We start from the raw sequence: 21,958 nt of genomic DNA, 5'->3' as shown, positions 1-21,958 counted from the left end.
TATATTGTATTGTACACTTTTAATTCTGTGAGCCAGCCAGAAAACATATGGAATTGGGCAGCCTTACAAATATAGTCAATAAATAAATAGTATTAGGCAATTCCAACTAGCTCAGAGTCTTGTTTCCAGCATTGGACAATACAGAATATTCATCCAAGTATGCAGAATATAGGGCAATAGTGGGCAATGAACATAAACGCTAAAAATAAGCCAAATGACTTGATTGTACTTCATTTTAAAATGTAGTTTAAACTATAGTTTGTTTGTTTGTTTATTGAATGCTGCTGAATTCTTGGGCACATTGCTCCTCCCTTGTTCCTGCTGCTGCTGGGAGAGAAACAAACCATGACTCCAGGGTTCGGACGAAACTCTTAAGTCAGACCATGGCTTGGTTTCTGGCAGTGCAGCAGCAAGGGGAGAAGGAGAGGAGTGAAGCTGTGCCTTTAAACCACAATTTAGTTTAACTATAGTTTAAGGTAATGTGTGAACCCAGCCCACTGTGAAAGTAATACCTGGCAAATGTTTCTTGAGTTGTGATACTGAGTTGTGATACTGCAGTTTTGACAGTTAAACAGCAAAGTTTCTGGAGAACACAAATTGTCCTGGTGACCCTCAGTTATGGAGCAGTTTTCTGTTATTCCTTGTCATATTCAAGGGCTGCCTGAGAATTAATAGTTTTAAAGCTACACGTATTTCTGATAACTGAGTTAGAAGTGAGCTGTAGTGGGTGCATTTAAAAATAAGAGGGCAGTTTAAGAGACTCCTTTTTGATAGCATAGCATGATAAAGAACTTCAGTTTCATAGACAGTCTGCGTCTCTTTATCAAATATAGATTTAGAGCACACCATTAATTAATGTTGGTTTGTAAATAAGATATCATTCTTCCTCTACTTCCCCCCAAGTCTTATAAAGAAACTATGGGTGCTAGGGAAAATGTGAATGAAACACTGCAAGTGTACCAGCTGAAAATCAGTACTTCATTCAAATATGCTTTTACCACTTAGTGCTTTCAAGGGAAGCTTTTAATCTGACTTGAAAATCCTTGATTTTGTTTGGTCATATTATATTGCTTTGAAAAAAACCCAAACCTCTCTTAATTTCTTTTTGATATCATAATATTTATTAGGCCTTTCTACAATCCCTGCGTTGTTAGGAACACAGAATGTTCTTGCCATTTGCTTCCTGATTCTTGCCAATATAGGAACACAGATTGAGAGCCTTATGTTTCTTTCCATGGGCTTTAACTGTCTTATAAAAAACTTGTAAATATCTCCAGCTTGATTGAAAAAAACAACAGTCAAATTATCTCCCCCACAGATTTAAAGAGAATTCTAGGGTATTTGGCTAGAAGACGGAGCAAGAGAATTAGCCCTAAAAAATCAGTCTTGCACACTAATGGCTCCTTATTTTTCCACTTCTGATAAATCTGGGGTGTTAAAACTGCTATGTGTGATATGGAGCAAGAAAGAAGTATGGATTAATTAAGGTTCAGGCACTCAAGGAATGAGTCAGTCTGATTTAAGTGTCAGGTGAAGGAGGTTCAGAGAAATGGGAAATAACCTCTTATTTGAACAATAGATATGAGGGCTGGTGCAACATAGTGGCTGAAACATCGACCTACATGTAAAAAAATAATTGATTCAAATCTCACCTCCCCCTCAAATTCATTTCAACCATGCAGTGCCGGATTTAGACTTGGTGAGGTCCTAAGCTATATAAAGCTTGGAGGCCCTTTGTTAAAAAATTACACCAGATATATATTCAGTACACATAAAATTTTAAAAGCCCCCCAAAAATATTCTGAATTTTTTTGAGGCCCCTGCGGATTGTGAGGCCCTAAGCTGTAGCTTGTTTAGCTTATGCCTAAATCCGGCAGTGCAGCCATGTACAACCCGTGCTACCCTTCCAGTGTAGCATGTATATTACGTGCATGAAGTCTAAGACTTGTATTAATCTTGTTAAGCTGGACAGAATTGGGGAATACATGCACATACCATGTACTCCATTAGATCACAAGCACAATATGGCTAACCAATATAAATCAATAATGTTATACAGCATAACCAGTATAAATCAATAAAGTTATATAGCCTGGTTAAAATTGAAAACTTTATTCTGGCAGCTGCGCATGAAACAGAAGTTCATCGGGTGAATTTGTCCCCCTGGTAGGCAGATGCAGATGATGGGGAAAGGTTCACCTTGCTGAATTTATGTTTGAGTTTCACCTAAAAATCAAGATACACTTGTGCTACTAAGCAAAGCGCTGAGCACTAATAGTTATGCAGCCACACTGTACATCATTTAAATGTGTGTGTTTGATTTCTAGTTTGATAGTTATTACATTCACTTAAGTTCAGATTGTAACTTGAAAAAGTTTATTTATTTATTTATTTATTTATTTATTTGATTTATAGCCCGCCCTTCCTCCCAGCAGGAGCCCAGGGCGGCAAAGTTATCCAAATTGCATCCAATGCATGCAAGCACAGAAATGGTTTAATGTGAATGAACAGCATGCTGGTGCACGCTGCTCAAAAGTTCCTGCAATTCTTCTTTCCTGCACCTCCTGTCCCGCAGAAAAAGCAAACCAGAGTCTGCCTTGTCATGTCATCTGAACCCAGGTTCACAAGCAGTGACCAAGGTTTGTTCTTGGCTTACCACATGTGGTGCATATGCAAAAAAGAACACAATAAGCCAGAGTGTGCCTTATTTCGTATCCAGCATGACACCAGCAGGAACTTTTGATCAGTGTGCACTATCAGAGAGAGGTGCGCTAGAGAAAGACAAGGAGTGAGCTGTTTAAAGGCACTATGGTGGTGCAAGACATCTCTCTGATGTGATTGATGTGGAATAGCAAATCTGCTGCCTTGTAGGAATGCCTCTTTGCTCTGACTGAGGCTCTGTTTATATATTTATAAATAAAGCAACAAAGACACGTTACATCTCCAGTTCTCTCTCCTCCAAAGGAAGCCAGACCCTGTAGCACTGTTCCCAGAACTTCTGATTACTCTGAGGTGTTGAGTGTGGAACACTATGATTCCAAAATATGGATTTCTATTTTATTTTTTGTAAGGACTGGGGATGGAAGCATCTGTCAATTTTGATTCTCTCTGTTTCTCATTTTTCCAGTCTGAAATCTAGTTCTCCATATTTCTGCAGCAATTTGCAATTTGTTTTTAAATCCTCATGAAAATTTTCCAGCTTTCCAGTGCAAATTTCTCCCAATAATCACATTTTTGCATGTTGTTTTGACTTATATACACTTTTTTGCAAGCAATTTCTCCTAATACACATTTTTATGTTATTTTCACCAACATATTCATTGTTATGCACCCTTTCCCCCAACATATACATTTTTAAGTATTATTTGGTTGGAGAACTATTTATTTATTTATTTATTTATTTATTTATTTATTTATTTATTTATTTATTTATTACATTTATATACCGCCCCATAGCCAAAGCTCTCTGGGCGGTTTACAGCAATTAAATACATTAAAAACAAAAACAAAAAGATATTTCTAAGTTTGTATGGCAAAGGAAAAAAACAAGAATTAAATTAAAATTACTACAAGATGTAAAAGAAAGAGGGGGATTGGCATTGCCAAATTTGAAATTGTATTTTGCTGCTTGTTGTTTAGTCTGGGCAAAGGAATGGATCCTGTTGAGAAACAGAAGGTTATTGGAGTTAGAAGGGCACGATCTGAGGTTTGGATGGCATGGTTATTTGTGATATGATAAAGTTAAAGTTAATGTAGATTTTAAAAATCATTTTATAAGATGTGCTCTGTTGAGAATATGGCATAAATATAAACCAAGGCTATGGACTAAAATGCCACTATGGATCTCAGTGCAGGAAGCTTTTTATAGAAAGGAAATCTTAGGAAAAGAAAGATGGCTAACTTATCAAGATCTTTTGGAAAAGGAACAAGGTGAATACAAAATGAAATCGAGGGAACAGCTGGCAGCAGAGGGTTATAGTTTTTATTGGTTCTCTTACAGTTGATGGAAAGATTTAAAATTGATAAAATAATTTTTGATTTTGAACAAGGTAAATCTGAGTTTGAGATGAGTTTGTGTACAAACGAAGAACATGTAATTGCCAAAATGTATAAACTTTTGTTAAAAATTGAAATGGAAGAAGAAAAAGTAAAAGACTGTATGGTAACATGGGCTAAGAATTTTGGATATAACATACAAATGGATCAGTGGGAAAAATATGTGGGCAAAAGGGTTGAAATTTACATTGTGCTATAATCTCAAAGAAAATTTTTATAAAATGATGTATCGTTGGTATATGACCCCAGAGAAATTGTCAAGAATATACAAAACTGTTCATAATGAGTGTTGGAAATGTAAGCAACAGGAAGGGACTTTCTACCATATGTGGTGGACATGTAAACAAGCAAAAACGTTTTGCAGTCAAATATATCAATTCAGAGAATTTTAAAGATTAATATTCAATTCAAACCAGAATTCTTTTTGTTGGGCTTGATGGACGTACAATTGGAAAGGAATCATGGAAGAGTGATTCAATATATGGTTACTGCAGTGAGATTACTATATGTGCAAAGATGGAAGGATACAACATTATCAACAATTGAAGAATGGCTACTAAAACTAATGGACCTGGCAGAAATGGATAAGCTGACGTGTCTATTGGGAGAAAAAACAATAGTCACATTTCTCAAGGATTGGGATTCTTTTTTGAGTTTTTTGTGAGACACAGAAAATGAATTGGTGATATTGGGATTTGACGATTAATTAGATTATTTAATTGAGAAAAAAGGAGATTATGTAATTTATTAGTGAACAAGGTATCTTTATATGTATCTGTTACAGCTGATCGAAGATAGATCGGAAGTCATCTGTTTTTGCAATTTTTTTTATTTGTTTTTTTTGTTTGTATTTTATTTTCTTTAAAAATAAAAAACATATGAAAAAAGCATTAAAAACAAATATACAAATTTTAAAACACAGAAAACAATTTAAAAATACAATTTAAAAACAATTTAAAAACACATGCTAAAATGCCTGGGAGAAGAGGAAAGTCTTCACCTGGTGCCAAAAAGATAACAGTGTTGGTGCCAGGCACACCTCGTCAGATAGATCATTCCATAATTTGGGGGCACCACTGAGAAGGCCCTCTCCCTTGTTGCCAGACTCCCAGCTTCCCTCCAAGTAGGCACCCAGAGGAGGGCCTTGGATGTTGAGTGTAGCGTACGGGTGGGTTCATGTTGGGAGAGGCTTTCCATCAGGTATTGTGGTCCTAAGCCATGTAAGGCTTTATAGGTTAAAACCAGCACCTTGAATCGAGCTCGGAAACATACAGGCAGCCAATGCAAGCAGGCCAGAATCATATTTATATGTTTGAACCGTCTGGTCCCTGTTACCAATCTGGCCGCTGCATTTTGCACAAGCTGCAGCTTCTGAACCATCTTCAAAGGCAGCCCCATGTAGAGCACATTGCAGTAATCTAACTTGGAAGTTACCAGAGCATGGGCAACTGAAGCCAGGTTATCCCTGTCTAGAAGTTGGTAGAAGGCACTCCATGCCACCGAAGCTACCTGAGCCTCAAGTGAGAGAGATGGTTCTAGGAGAACCCCCAAGCTACGAACCTGCTCCTTCAGGGGGAGTGCAACCCCATCCAGGACAGGTTGGACATCCACCATCCGGTCAGAAGAATCACCCACTAGCAGCATCTCAGTCTTGTCTGGATTGAGCCTCAGTTTATTAGCCTTCATCCAGTCCATTGTCGCAGCCAGGCACTGGTTCAGCACATTGACAGCCTCACCTGAAGAAGATGAAAAGGAAAAATAGAGCTGCGTGTCATCAGCATACTGATGGCAATGCACTCCAACGCTCCGGATGACCGCACCCAACGGTTTCATGTAGATGCTGAACAGCATCGGGGACAGAACTGTGGAACCCCATACTGGAGAGTCCAGGATGCCGAGCAATGTTCCCCAAGCAAAATTTGGGTAAAGTGCAAATTTTAAAGGATGGCCATGTTTTGGTTCTCAAATTGTTCAGAAAGTGCGAATTTGATAGATTTGGCTTTAATGTGAACTGAATCAAATTTCTCCCTCATCCCTAACAAGGACAGGGATGAGGTGTTTATGAAAAAGGTACTGGGAGAGATAGGGAGCTACAGTGGTGAGAGGGACCAGTGGAAAATGTCTGCTGTGCCTCTGAGCATACTGCTTATATCATATTTCCAAACAGTCTGTTGCAAGAACAACTGGAAAGCTTATTTTTGCATAGCAATATACTTTTCTATTATTACTACAATATAAAGTGTTTTTTAAAAGACAGAAGAACTGGAAAACTTGCTGATAATGTGAAATTAAATGTTTCAGAATTTTGTTTCATACTTTAAGGATATTAACTGTAGTTGCTTTGACATACTGCAAGCCTGAGACATTGCCAAGAACTCTCTGTTGTTTTTGAAACCAGTATCTTTGTTCCTTAAGAGGACCTGTTGCCAGTTCATAACATTTATGATTAACTTTAGAATACATGCCCATTAGACCTTAAAGTGTGTTTGTTTTAAATCTTGCAGATATTTGATAACGAAGCCAAAGATCTTGACAGAGAAGTCTGCTTTATTGATATTGCCTATGATGAAATTCCCGAGCGCTATTACAAAGAGTCAGAGGTAGGTAAAAGACTCTGTGCTCTTGAGTGGTGTAGATTTGCCTTGTTCAAGGAGCCCATTTGGACATCCAAGCAGGGCCGGATTAAGCTGAGGAGGGCCCCTAGGCTGATTGGTGTTTGGGGGGCCCTTCTTGTCTTAGGTAGATCCGCGGAAACAGCTGCAGGAGGGATCACAAGACAGGAGCTTCTGAGCCGCCCACCGTCCCATCCCATCCCCCCCGCTTCACCTATCTTTCTGCTTTTTTTGCAGCTGCGTGCACTGCACGCACAGGTTTGCCATCAATCAAGATGGTGGCTGAGGTTTCCTTAAGGGGCTAAAGCCTCTGCCGCCATCTTGGTTGATGGCAGCAATGCGCGCGTGTAGCACACATGCGTGCCATCAACCAAGGTGGCGGCAGAGGCTTCAGCCCCTTAGGGAAACCTCAGCCACCATCTTGATTGATGGCAAACCACAAAAAACAGTGGAGAAAAAGGTAAGTGAAGCGGGGGGATGGCGGGCGGTTCAGAAGCTCTTGCATGGGCCCCCAAGAGCTCCGGGCCCCTAGGCTTCAGCCTACTAAGCCTAATGGATAATCCGGCCCTGCATCCAAGCTGGCATAGCTTTGTCCTTTTTTGTTGTTGTTGTTGTCCTACTAAATGCTAAGGATAATTTTTCCACTCGTCAAGTACTGAGAGGAGGCTGGCCGGCAGAAGAGAAGGCAGCAGAAGGTCTCACATCCTGTCTCCTATCAGGAGCCCCAGGGAGGGGAGCAAGCTGGCTGCACTGGCAGAGCTCGGCAGAAGGATGAAATACACGTTTCCTTCCACCACCTGTTTTCCAGGTGTAGAGTCTGTCGGAACTGGGAGATGCAGAACTGAGCCAAACAGGGCCAGGATGCGGCCTAAGTCCCCCTCCCCTCGTTTCTGTACCTGACACCCCCCAAATGCCCTTTTTGGGGCCTTGTGCCAAGCTCAACTGCGCCAGCCTCAGCTATGTTTAGGTGGCAGTGCTGCACCCAGGCGGGGGATTCCCCCCATCCCAACCCAGCTGTGCCAACACCCTCCCTCCTCCTCAACATCCTGAATCTTCTTGGCCCAGCACAACTACCAGGAGGATTGCACACTGAGTGCAGTAAGCTTTTTCTTTTCTTTTCTTCCTCCCTTCCCACCCCTTTTTTATATGTGTGTCATGCCTTTAGATTAGAATATAAGCTTACATGCCTTTTTTAAGCTGCTCTGAAAACGTTTTTGGCCAACAAGTGGAGTAAAAATGCTGTTAGTAAATGTGTGGCAGAATGGATTGTAAAACTGAACTCTTATTTTCATGTCAAACTTTCTCTGTTATCCGTATGTGCGTTTTTTCCCCAAATGTGTGTGTGTTCGTTTTTAGTCTTGTTCATACAGCATTAAACCTAATAAGCCTTGAAGCTCATTGGTTTTTAGTCATTAAAGCAATTTCTATGTTTAGTAGCAAGCCTTAATTCATTTCCATAAAATGAAAAGAGCTTTCATACCCAGTTATCTGATTTGCCTTTCTTACAGTTCAGAGTTGTTCACATGTACTCGTTTTCTATATTCCCAAAGCAGTTCGCCAGAAGCATCTAGAAATCCTTCTTGATCTGCCGAAGATATTATTTTTTCTGTACTTTGAGACTTCTGAAAAGATTGTTAAAGAGGACACTCACTGTGAATGTGTTACTACACAAACAAATTTGCTGAGTAAGACTAGAAGCTTCCTAGGGATTCTTAACTTTACGTGCCATCTATGGACAGAAGATACAATTTCTTTTAAGAAGTTAAAATGCTCACACAAATTATTATGGAATATCAACAATGTTGCTAATTGCAGAAAAGCAGTATTTTAGAAGAATATTTGTCTTTAGCATGCCTGTCTGCTATGTTGGTCACTTGGTGTATAGAACTAGTGAGGTAGCCAGAGAGATATGTACACTGCATGTGCTCTGGAAAATGGATAAGAATGCAAAAGGTCTATAATGGGCGTACAAGGTCTGCAATGTGGAAACAACAAATGGAATCCACCAATGTACAACCATATGCCTCATTCCACATGATTTCCAATGGCAATCTGTACACTAGGCATATTGGATTGTATGCAATGTAGTGCTAAGTCAGGATCCTGCCAGTGCAAGGATTACTGCTACTGCAAAGGGATGTTCCCCTCTCCTTCCCCCGTACACCCCCTAAATATGTTCTAGGGCTTCCTCCAACACTCTGGAGCAGATTTGGCTAGGGCATGGGGGGGGAAGTCCCTCTGTGCTAGCAGTAATCTGTGTGCTGATGGGGCAACATAGTTGGATACCACCCTCTGTATCCCAAGCCACAACATGTGTGTTTTGTGCATGGCCTTCAAAGACACCACTTCAGATTTCACAGTTCAGGGAAAGAAATTTCAGTTAGGGGGACACGGTTAAAAGGACCCTATCTAGACATGCTCCTGACTGAATTGCAGAAAAGCAGTATTTTAGAAGAACATTTGCCTTTAGCATGCATATCTGCTATGTTGGTCACTCGGTGCATAGAACCAGTGAGGTGGCTGGAGAGATAGTCCTCTACATGTGCTCTGAAAAATGGATAAGTTGGGGTTGACTCTCTGAATGATACCCTAGGTATTATTTAATTATTTTATTTATTTAAAATATTTATGAACTGCCTATAACCATAGACCTCTAAGTAATTTAGAACAGAATAAAATACAGAATTAAATCCACCATAGGCTCAAAAAAAAAAGTACTAAGAGTTACCAGATGAAAATTAGCATTCCTAAAATACTTGCTGAAATAAGAATGTCTTCATGGAATGCAAAAATCTGTATAGTGTCAGCATCTGACTCACTTCTCCTGGAAGAGTGTTACATCATACAGGGGCTGTTGTGAGCATAGAGAGATTTGATTTCTGGGTCACGAGGCACCTCCAAAAACTCAAGCCTTGACGATCTCAGTGATCTAGCCAGACTATAAGGAATGAGGCACTCCTTAAGGTGTATCTTCATCTACACCAGAGATGGGGAAACAGGTCCCCTCCAGAGGTTGTTGGTCTACAACTCCCATTAGCCCCAGACAGCATGGCCAATGGTCAGGGATGATGGGAGCTAGTGTAGTCCAGCAACATCTGCAGGACCACAGGTTCCCCATCTCTGATCTATACTCTTGCCTATGAGAACTCCCACCACAATGAGATGTCTTCAGTGTTAAAGATGTCTTTAGTATTTTTGCTTACCACCCTGGGCTCCTTCTGGGAGGAAGGGTGGGATATAAATTTAGTAAATAAATAATATGTCACAGAACTCTTCATTATTTTCATCACAGCTATGTTTCTCTTGCAGAATTATAGCTCAATATGAGATTTCCTCATCCCCATCACCACCGATGAGTAGCAAATAAGAGGTTAGAATTTAAACAGCAAAAGTAGTAACAAAAATTGCTGTTATTAGAATGAGTCTGTAAAGAGTTTAATGCAAAAAAAAGGCATAATCGGAGGATTTTATGTAACATTAACTTCTAAGAACATTTGGTCTTGGCTTTCCACCCTTATTTGTAAGGTCTACCAGGAGATAGTGGGTGATATTCAAGTTTAGTCATTAATTTCAGTGGCTCTGCTCTGACTATGACTTACTTTATTAAATTTCTATCCCGTCCTTCCTCCTAAAGGAGCCCAGCATGGCAAACATCAATAAGTTAAAACAATACAATTTAAAATAAAATAAAAACAATTCAAAACAATTTAAAAGCCAACTAAAATCATTTCAAAACCAACTAAAAGCATTGCAAAACATTTAAGAGTTTCTAAATTAAAAAAAAAATCAATCATACATCCTTACAGTTACTAATTTCAAAGTTGCCATGGCCAGTATCTTTCAGCCATCAAATGCCTGGGTTAAAAAGTTCTCCTGAAAATCAGTAATGAGGGAGACAGATACACCTCACCAGGGAGAGCATTCCACAAATGGAAAATCACCACTGAGAAGGCCCTGTCACAGGTCAGCGCCAACTGGGCAGCAGCCAGAGGGGCACCACCATCAGGGCTTCCTCTGCCAATTGTAAGGCTCAAGATAGTTGGTATTAGGGAAGTCATTCCTTTACTTACTTCATTCCCAAGTAATGTGGGGCACTGTATGCTAATACTAACACCTTGAATTTGAGCTCAGTAGTTCACAGTCAATGGATGACTGACGAAACTCTTAAAATGGTTAAAGAGAGAATGAAAGCAAAAGGAGATAGGAACACATTAGAACCCTAAGTGCAATAATACAGCGACTAATATGTAGGGACAAAGAGAACTATTACAATAGTTATTGTATAGAAATAGAAGGGGCTAATAAAAAAGGTAGAACAAAGAGCCCTATTCCAAAAGATTTAGAGAAATCAAAATTTTGACAAAAGACACAGACTGGAAATGTTCAATATACATCCCAATTCCAAAGAAAGGGGATCCCAGGGAATGCAGTAATTATCAAACTATTGCCTTAATATTCCATGCAAGCAAAGTAATGCTCACAATTCTACAACCAAGGCTATTAACCATATATGGAGCAAGAAATGCCAGACATCCAAGGTGGATTTAGAAAAGGAAGAGGCACCAGAGATCATATTGCAAACATAACTTGGATAATGGACCAAGGGATTTCAGAAGGAAATCAGCCTGTGCTTTATAGATTACAACAAAGCATTTTACTGTGTAGATCATTAATAACTATGGAATGCTTTAAAAGAAATGGGGGTGCCACAGCATCTGATTGTTCTGATGCACAACCTATACTCTAGACAAGAGGCTACTGTAAGGACGGACTATGGAGAAACCAGATTAGAAGTTCTGCTGCTGCCATCTCTGGCAGTTTTCCTCGGCAGACTCTGCAAGCATGATGGAAGTGGCATAGCTAAGCATCAGTGGTGAAGCAACAGGCAGCTTTTCAGCAAGACTCCATTACGTCTGAGTTTATGGACAATGTGCTGAAGCTCTGTACTTAAAAACAAATAATCAACTTCCGCACCCACTTGTTATGGGCCCACCCACCACCATCATGCGGTCCCTGATACATTAACCCCAAGGGAATGCGGCCTTCAACAGAAAAAAAAGTTTTCTACCCCTAGCACAGATAATGAATGGAAATATTTGAAGTATTCAGCAAATTATTCTAGAAAGAGCAACCATTGCAGTGTTCAACAGTTCATTGCCACATTGATGAGAAAAGGCTGTTGATTACATTTTGTGAAGGAATACATTTGTTGTGCAATTAGGCCGTTGTTACACATCACCTTGTGAAATGACGTAGCTGCATATGGTCTTGACTTTACTCAGTCTTTTTCTTGTTCTGTAAGAATGGCAGCTCCAGAGAATATACACATAATTAAGCTGGCCAAGCTTTGGATCAGTTTGTGCAGTGATTATGCCATATATTTTATTTTAATGTTCAGTACAATATGTTAGCAATATAAAGATGATGTTTTAATATGTCCTCATGTTTCTCATAATACACTATTAAATTAAGTGACAAGATAGATTTTGTAGCATACAAAATTAAATATGGTTTGGCAGCAGGCAGGCTGTATTTGTTTTAGCTCATGGGCAAAGTTATACAATAGATCTACATGGAATAAGACAACAGAAGAATTACCCCATCAATAACATTAATTTCCCTGCAACAACGCAGTTTATGCCTAATATTCTGAAGTTGACAGAATGCTCAGACTGAGCATTTTATGTTGACTTTCTGTATGTTAACACACAAGTTCTTAGATAGCAAAAGGTACAGTGGCTGAAGGTCGCAATCTAAGGTCTATAGGCCAGAAAAAGGGAGGGAGATGAGGGGACAAGGCTGCCCCTCATCTCAGTTTCCCACAAAAAAACTGAAAGGCAATATTGGTCATTCCCAGTTGTAATAGAGCATAAACTACATCAAGACCACAACCCTTGGCCTTCATTCTATCTTCAAGAATATGCCTAATTGTATATGCCACTCTCTTTCCCACTTACCTTTTCCACCTACTCTTCCCTTGTTTCCAGGGGTGTAATCGTTAGACCCCTTACTTTTTTAGGAGCAGGGTCCTAGCAGGGTTTCTATTTCTCCAGCATCCTGTGAGCCAATCAACAGAAAAGGGGAGAGTATTAGTCACTGAGAAGATACTTCTAACATGCTTCCTTGTCCTTTCCTGCTGATAGGAGCCAATCAGAGTGAAAGGAGGTGAGTCAGCCACTGAAAAGACTGTTCTCAGTAGCTGTCTGGTTCAGAGCGGGAACCACGAGTTGGAGACGAGGGTGCAAGGAACTCTTGCTTTATTAACATAATGGATACATCAAAGGCTGAGCGCCTCATAGAAAAGACCCTATGCTAACTCACTGCAAGTCCCTAACTACCCTCTAGACATGCTCTGCAACGTGTGATGAAAGTTAACTCAGCGCCCCATTCACAGCGCGGCAGTCTTAAATAGGAGAGGTCTTGGAGCGTAACCTCTCACTCCTTCGCACACACGCCCACTGCCCTGTCCGCTTCTCCCTACGTCGTGAGCGCAGTGAAGGGGGGTGAGTCTCTATGGGCTCATCTGACAAAACAGGGTTCTCATCTGCAGGCGGGGAAGCGGAGGGCTGGGAAGCATTAGGCGTCTCTAGGATACTGCTTGGCACAGGAGGAGTTACTGCTCTTTCGGAATACTCCTAACGGCTCCGTGGGGGTGCTTGATGGCTGAGCGCTGTCCCATTGAGGGGCAGGGCCATCCGTGGGAACTGGCGGGGCGGCTAGCTCGCTCTCTCCCTCAAGGTCTGGGCTAGACTCAACAACAGCTGGGTCGTCCATGGCCGCTGACTGCTGAGGCACCTGCAACTCATGCCTTCCCCCTCCTTGATCCTCCGGAGAGAGGCTGGGCTCAACACCCCTGGGCTCAACAGTAGCTCACTCCTGTTTCATGCTCATTGGCTCCTAGAAACATTGGTTATGGTGGGAGAAGGCATTAACAAGGATCTCATTCTCAACCCAGCAGCAAAAAGGGAGGGGGAGGGGCTGTGACTATAATGGACCCTGCACTGCTGAATTTGTCAGTACACTGCTGCTTCTTTCTTATCTCAGTTTACTGTTGAGTTTGTCCCCTTCCTTTTAGCTATGCTGGCTCTTAGTTCTCTGTGTCTGTTAGCGCTTCTGCCTCCTAGGACTTTTTCTCACTCAGCTTGCTTACCTTGCCAACCCACTCCCTTATGAAGTTTTAGAGCCTTTGTGTGGTTTTAGTTTCAGCGCATCTGATCTCCCCTTTCTCTCACAGAAGACTGACTGTAAAAATTCCATGTTGCCAGTTTTCATTCCTTGGTGCTAGCAATATTTAGGAGCATTCTAAGGCATCATGTCAGCTCAGCTATTCCATGATAGAAGCTTCCTACTACCACTGCCACACACAAAAAAACCCCTTCGTATATTACAATTAGGGCTGCCTGGCCTCCAAGAGGCCTTCTGTATCTTTAAAAGTTGTGCAGGGGGAAGGGAGAATTCCACCTTGTGGTTTTTCTCATTACAGTGTTGCAAGAACACCTGCACTTGGCTGACTTTCTCTTCTCCTAAAGATACAGGATCAGTCTCAGGCCAGGAACCTGGCAACCCTAATTACAGTATAGATTTTGCTGGCAGTGTAGCAGTGCTACACAGACAGATCTGCAAGTCACTTTTCTTCCTTAAAAGCTCTGTCCATGCTGTATGCCTGTGCATTTGCAGTCTTATCTGTGGGGCTAAAGCATGGATATGGAATTAGATCCATCTAGAAAGCCAGATCTAGAACTGGACCACTGTCCATCGGCCGTTTTGTCAGGTGGGTAGGGCAATCCACCTGTCAATTACCTGAAATCATAAGACATCAGGTGATTCAAACTTCAACCTATTGCTGCAAAGGATGATTATTCCTTTGCAACCCTAGCTATTCCTTTCCACATGGCTTGAACTTCCTGGTTTGAACACAAGCTGGAAGGGTGGATAGAAATGCTGCCTTTTACTGTCAAAGAACTGTCACAGCACAAAGATCAGATATAAGCCTCTAGCTTTTGCCTTTTAAAGACCAGCCAGAAGCTTACTTAGTGCTGTGGTGCTTAGCGCTAACACCACTAGTTTTAGCGCTTAGAGCAGGGGCAGGGACCTCAGGCCAAATGCAGCCATCCAGACTTCTTTATCTGGCCATTGGAACTCTCACGAGGTTACACAACCTCTCCCCTACCCTGCTTTGCACCCTCAAGTGTTTTTACCAGGATGGAATGTGACCTTAAACTCTGATAATGATAGTGACTCTTACTTATCAGAAGGGTTACCCAGAGGAGAATGTGGTTCTCAGTCTGAAAAGATTCCCCACCCATGGCTTAGAGAATGCTTCCTGTTCTTTGACAGTAAAAGTGGGGAAACTTATCTATAATCTTAATGTTGTGAGACCTCAGCACTAAGACTAAATATAAGCCTCTGCTTTTTACTGTCAAAGAGCACCTTCATAGAGACTTATCTACCACAGCTCTAAGATTCTAACTTTCAAAAAGCTTTTGACGAGGTACCTCACCAAAAACTTCTGAGGAAGCTTAGCAGTCATGGAATAAGAGGAGAGGTCCTCTTGTGGATAAGGAATTGGTTAAGAAGCAGAAAGCAGAGAGTAGGAATAAACGGACAGTTCTCCCAATGGAGGGCTGTAGAAAGTGGAGTCCCTCAAGGATCGGTATTGGGACCTGTACTTTTCAACTTGTTCATTAATGACCTAGAATTAGGAGTGAGCAGTGAAGTGGCCAAGTTTGCTGACGACACGAAATTGTTCAGGGTTGTTAAAACAAAAAGGGATTGCGAAGAGCTCCAAAAAGACCTCTCCAAACTGAGTGAATGGGCGGAAAAATGGCAAATACAATTCAGTATAAACAAGTGTAAAATTATGCATATTGGAGCAAAAAATCTTAATTTCACATATACACTCATGGGGTCTGAACTGGCGGTTACCGACCAGGAGAGAGACCTCGGGGTTGTAGTGGACAGCACGATGAAAATGTCGACCCAGTGTGCGGCAGCTGTGAAAAAGGCAAATTCCATGCTAGGGATAATTAGGAAAGGTGTTGAAAATAAAACAGCCGATATCATAATGCCATTGTATAAATCTATGGTGTGGCTGCATTTGGAATACTGTGTACAGTTCTGGTCGCCTCATCTCAATAAGGATATTATAGAGTTGGAAAAGGTTCAGAAGAGGGCAACCAGAATGATCAAGGGGATGGAGTGACTCCCTTACAAGTTTAGAGAAAAGGCGGGTCAGAGGAGACATGATAGAAGTGTATAAAATTATGCATGGCATTGAGAAAGTGGATAGAGAAAAGTTCTTCTCCCTCTCTCATAATACTAGAACTCGTGGACATTCAAAGAAGCTGAATGTTGGAAGATTCAGGACAGACAAAAGGAAGTACTTCTTTACTCAGCGCATAGTTAAGCTATGGAATTTGCTCCCACAAGATGCAGTAATGGCCACCAGCTTGGACGGCTTTAAAAGAAGATTAGACAAATTCATGGAGGACAGGGCTATCAGTGGCTACTAGCCATGGTGGCTGTGCTCTGCCACCCCAGTCAGAGGCAGCATGCTTCTGCAAACCAGTTGCCGGAAGCAGAGCCACCCCTAGGCAGCGGGAAGTGGGGCAGTTGCCCCGGGCCCCGCACTTTGGGGCCCCCCGTGCTTGGCGATCTGCTTACCAGCCGGCTCCTCCCTCCCTCCCTGCTCACCTTCACCACGCCAGGCAGGGCACAGCACTCGCTTGCTCGCTTTCTCTCCGCCCGGGATGGGCTCGCTTGCCTGCCCGCCCGCCATGCCGAAGCCGCTGCCGGCAGTGAGAAAGTTCAGCGCCTGCAATGAGATTTATAAGTCATTTAATTTTGGCCGGATTGTGGTCAATGTGATTAGGCATTCCTAGAAGCAAGACCCTTGATTTTAGTGGAACAGCCCCCCTCCCTCGAAACTAGGTAGGACAGCAGCCGTATAAACTGCCTTGCTTCGGAAAAGCATGGTTAATCGGATGTAAAAGTTCCTGATGTGACTTCCCCTAGGTAAGGATCGCCATGGCTGTTATCTGGAAGGGTATCCTATTGTAATCCTAATGGGGGAGGCTATCCAAGGAGAAGCTCAGCTGGCCTGTGAAGCGAGCTGCGTTAGGAGCCCCTCACATGGCCAAAGCTGCGCTGTAGCCTTTGCCTTCAGCCAGTGTCACTAGCTTTCGTGTGTGTGTGAGAGAGAGAGACTTACAGTAAATGTCACAGGCCTGCTCTTGAATATGCTCCAGCTTAAATCGCAAATAATGAAGAAAATACAAATGATTTTTTAAACTCCTGCTTTTTCTGGTTCCTGTCTAAATAACTCTTAATAACCCGAAACACAGGGACTCCGGAAGATTAATCCCATGTGATTTGGGTGGGGTAAAGAGATTCAACATCTTTGCCCCAAACCCTATTATTTAACTTATTTACTGCAAAGGAAATTCCCCCAAAGTTGGACAGACCTGCCTCCCCTAGTAACTTTGCCTAGGGTTGCAGAGGAACCTTTTGTGCAGCTTCCCACTTCAGTTTTCAATCCTTTACACACTCACTTTGGAGTAAGCCCTATTGAGCTCATTGGGGGTTGCTTTTGAGTAAAATGCCTAGGATCCGGCTCCACGTTTTGCACAGTTTTTTAAAGCTACAGTTTAATGCACAATCTTTTAGAGTAGCCCTGTTGAACTCACTGTGAGTAAGCATGCCTGAAATTGTTCTGCTAATGCGAGAGAAATTAAGAAAAGGCAATTGAAAGGACCATTACTCAAAAATCTCTTAAGGCTGCAGTCCAATACACACTTACCTGGGAGGAAGACAACAGAGGCGTGAATTTTATTATAAATAATTGTAAATATTATAATTACATATATTTGTAAATAAAATCTCTCTCTCTCTCTCTCTCTCTCTCTCAATATATATATAGAGAGAGAAAGAATGTGTGGGGGGCAACTATGCTTTTGCCCCAGGCCCCGCACATGCTAAGGACAGGCCTGGCCAGAAGCCTCAGGAGGGGAGAGTGTTCTTGCACTCAGGTCCTGCTTGCGGGCTTACCCCGGGCACCTGGTTGGCCACTGTGAGAACAGGATGCTGGACTAGATGGGCCACTGGCCTGATCCAGCAGGCTCTTCTTATGTTCTTATGTTCTTATCAGAGATAAGCTAATATGAATGAAAACTTTGTGAATTTTCTTTCTGTACTCTCTACAGATAGACATTCTACAAAATATCTACCCCTCAGTTTCGGAGAAAAACATGATTAGCTAGCATAGGTCCAGGAAAAAGGCTTCTTCCATTTCCCCTCTGGACTATGTACTTTTGAAATAGTAATATACAGACTACCAATGTTCCTGAAATAATAATGAAAATTATATAGACAGAGGAACAAGGGCAATACATAGTTTTTCCTGGGAAACTCTCTAGAGACAGTTTGATGGTTTTGGCGAGATAAGTCCAGATCTTGCGTTCTTGAATAAGTCATAAATCAGGATTTAAGAAGGAAATACATTTTTAGGATGCATCAAAATCACTGTGCATGTATTAAAATCACCGTGCATGACACTCAATAGATGGTAGGATATCAGGTAAGTGTGCTTGCCACATCTGTGACAACAGATACCGTTTCATTGCTAGTAAAAAAGAGGAAATCCTATAGCGAACGCATATCTCACAGATATAGTGTCTCACTATTGATTTTGCCTAAAATAACAGTATATAATATCAACATTAATAAAATAGTGATGTGACTTGATTCAGATAAGACAGACCAAAGTTAATCAAACAGTAAAATGCTAAACTGTACCCTTATTCATGTTCATTAATTTTAATGGGTCTACATGTGATTCAACCCAAAGTCAGTGACTAGGATCTAAAGGGCCGCTACTGATCAATTCCCCCCACCCCCACCATGCCATACAGCACCACACTGCTGTTGAAATGCTCTCCAAAAGCAGTTTACCATGGGAGGAAAGTGCAGTTCTGTGCTGTTAACAAAAAAATAAATCTTAAGTCCCTTTGGACTCATTAGTTGCCAGCCCTATAGCTCTATTTGCTTTAATCTTCAGGCCAAATGTAAATTCACTTTTTAAAAAGAAATACTTTTTAAATTAAAAACCGTTTTTGGTGCTCTTTCCGCATCATCACAAATGCCTGTTCAATGCAATGGGGCTCACTCATGCTTAACTGTCATAGGGTTGCAGCGAACATCTGTCTAGTTCAGAACAGAATAGTTCCGCTAACACCATATTAAGACCTCTTTTAACAACTTGGCTTAGAATGTCCCTCCCCTTCCCTCTGTGCTTCTGTCAGCTATAATTTATGAGGCAGCTTCATTTTGACAGAATAATTTTACTAGCAAATGCACAAATTGCTCTATGTTTTCAGTACACTGTAATGCCAAGTGCAGAATGTTTTAAAAATAGCACGTTCAGTATTGAGGGCTAACAAGGCAGAAATACTGCTGCCTCTGTGCTTGATTTTCTGTTGGGTCCAAAGAAAAATAGGAATCCGAATGTAATTATTGTCCTCTTTTTTTTAGAGTTGGGGGGAGATTGTGCCAATTTTCAAAAAGATACATTCTGAATATGCTAAAGGCCTGTTGCACTGACATGATTGTGAATGAAATGAGCACTTATATGGAAAATATAAAAGTGTAAATGACTATCTGGTACCATCATTGCAGAACTACCTGAAATATCAAAAGTAAAGAGCTATAATTCACTGTAATAGTCCTGGTAGTTATTCACTAAATCTATATTTTAGGAGGCTGCTTTATGAAAGGCTCATGCCTATTAAAACCATATTTCTAACTTTGTTTTAAAACCAGCACATTTTATACCATATTTAAAATAGATGTCATACATCCCATATACAACCTGATTATGTTTAACCTATATTTCAGGTCTTGAATACAGATCAATTTAAATATATGCTGTTTCCTAAATCAGAGGCACAGTAAATCAGAGCCTTTCCCAACCTTTGGGTCCCCACCTGTTGTTTAACTACAACTCCCTATCAGCCCTGATTCCCATGAAAACTAACATATTTCTCCTACTTCCCTCATTCCTGTAGCAGCTCTGGAACACTTGTTCAAAAGTTTGTTTAAAATGGCTTTATTTAATACATTGGATGATGTTTAGCTAAGTTTTATTAGGAGTAGACTTATTCAAATTAATGGACCTAACTTATGTTTATTAATTTCAGTGGGTCTGCTCTGAGTAAAACTTAGTTGAATATCATTCATTCATTGGTGATCGCTCATGGCCAAGTAAGATTGTCTTCCAGGGTAAGGTCTTTAACAGTGGGTCTGTAAGTGACTGTGGAGGCCAATTTTGGATCCACACAGCCTCCCACAGTGAGGACATAGGTTTCCAGATGGAAGGTGGTGACGATGAGGATTTGCTTGACGTGCCTTCTGCTTAGCTCATTTGTCCCTTTCGCCCTGTACTCATGCTTCTTCAAAGTCCATGGCACCTTTGATAATGGCCAACCTCCAATTGGGACACTCATGGGCCAAGGCTTCCCAGTTCTTGATGCTCATGTTACATTTTTTCAGATTAGCTTTGAGAACATCTTTAAACCTCTTTTGCTGTCCACCGATATTCTGTTTTCCATCCTTAAGTTGGGAGTAAAGTAGCTGCTTTGGAAGATGGTGACCAGGCATTCGAACAACGTGGTCGGTCCAGCAAAGTTGATGTTGGAGGATCATTGTTTCAACATTGGTGGTCTTTGCTTCTTCCAATATGCTAACATTAGTCTGCCTATCTTCCCAAGTAATTTGCAGAATTTTCTGGGGGCAGTGTTGGTGGAATCTTTCAAGAAGTTAGGAGTGGCGTTTATAGATGGTCCATGTTTCACAGGCGTACAGTAAGGTTGGTAGTACAATGGCTTTGTAAATAAGCATTTTGGTCTCCCTGTGAATATCCCGATCCTCGAACACTCTACGCTTCATTCAGGAGAATGCGGCACTCACAGAGCTCAGACGATGCTGAATTTCAGCATCGATGTCAGCTTTTACAGAGAGATGGCTGCCAAGATAAGAAAAGTGATTGACATTCTCCAGCGTTGCACCATTAAGCAGGATTGATAGTGCTTCAGAGGGATTAGTTCGCACTTGCTGATGAAGCGCTTTGGTTTTTTGATGTTAAGTGAGAGGCCAAGCTTTTTATATGCTTCTGCAAAGACATTTAGGATAGTTTGAAGATCTTCCTCTGAATGTGCGGAGACTACATTATCATTGGCATATTGAAGTTCTACGACAGAGGTTGTAATTACCTTAGTTTTTGCTTTTAGCCTACTGAGATTAAAAAGCTTTCCATCTGTTCAATATGTGATTTCCACGCCTGTGGAAAGTTTCCCCTCAACAAGGTGTAGAATCATAGCAATGAAAATAGCAAATAAGGTCAGAGCAATGACGCATCCCTGTTTGACGCCTGATCCCCCTTTGAAGGGATCACTTTGAGAGCCATTGTTATCCAAAATTGTCGCCGTCGTGTTGTCATGGAGGAGTCGCAAAATATTCACAAATTTATCAGGGCATCCAATTTTCAGAAGGATGATACAGAGAGCAGTTCGATTTACAGTATCAAAGGCCTTAGTCAGATCAATAAACACCATATACAGAGGTTAGTTTTGCTCCCTGCATTTTTCTTGAAGCTGTCGTGCAGTGAAGATCATGTCCACTGTCCCCCTGGAAGGGCGGAAACCATTTTGGGATTCAGGGAGGATGTCCTCTGAGATAGGTAGGAGGCGATTTGCGAGGATCCTTGCAAGGATTTTACCTGCAGTAGGGTAAGGGATTTTGAGCGTAAGGAATTTGTACCATGATTTGTTGGTCCGTAGATGGCCTTGGTGGCATTAAAAAAAGCCCTGTGCATCTTGAGCATCTGCAAAATGCTGGATTTCTTGAGCTTTCTTCATCTACCAAGCATTCTTAAGTTCTCTAATTCTTCTTTGGACCTCAGCCTTTGCACTGGCATAGATGTTTTTCTTAGTGGCACAGTTAATGTCTTTTTGTCATATCTGGATGGCTTTCCTTTTCTTGTCAATGATATGTTCAATCTCACTATCATTCTCATCAAACCAGTCATGATGTTTCTTAGTTTGGTATCCAATAGTTTGTTCACATGCTGCAATAATGGAAGTCTTCAGTTTACTCCAGTGTTCATTGATGTTTTCAGGGAGTTCTGTGTTTAGACATTTCTTGAGAGTTGTTTGAAAGCAGGCTTGTTTAATAGGATCTTGAAGGGCCTGGATGTTCATTTTACACCTTGGTTTTCTTCCTTGGAGGCTACGTTGAGG

General features: G+C 41.3%; 1 protein-coding gene across 1 annotated transcript in view; it reads left to right on the top strand.

Moving 5' to 3' along the window:
- PITPNC1 (phosphatidylinositol transfer protein cytoplasmic 1) overlaps positions 1–21,958 on the top strand; it is a 223,282-nt gene that overhangs the window by 173,461 nt on the left and 27,863 nt on the right. Inside the window, exon 6 of the mRNA XM_061615570.1 lies at positions 6,561–6,656. Coding sequence (XP_061471554.1) covers positions 6,561–6,656 — 96 coding nt within the window. The remainder of the gene's footprint in view (positions 1–6,560; positions 6,657–21,958) is intronic.

This window comes from Rhineura floridana, chromosome 3, assembly GCF_030035675.1.
Source record: "Rhineura floridana isolate rRhiFlo1 chromosome 3, rRhiFlo1.hap2, whole genome shotgun sequence".
NCBI lineage: Eukaryota > Metazoa > Chordata > Lepidosauria > Squamata > Rhineuridae > Rhineura > Rhineura floridana.
Note: the sequence above shows the minus strand (reverse complement) of the source record. Positions and strands in the feature narration are given on the sequence as shown.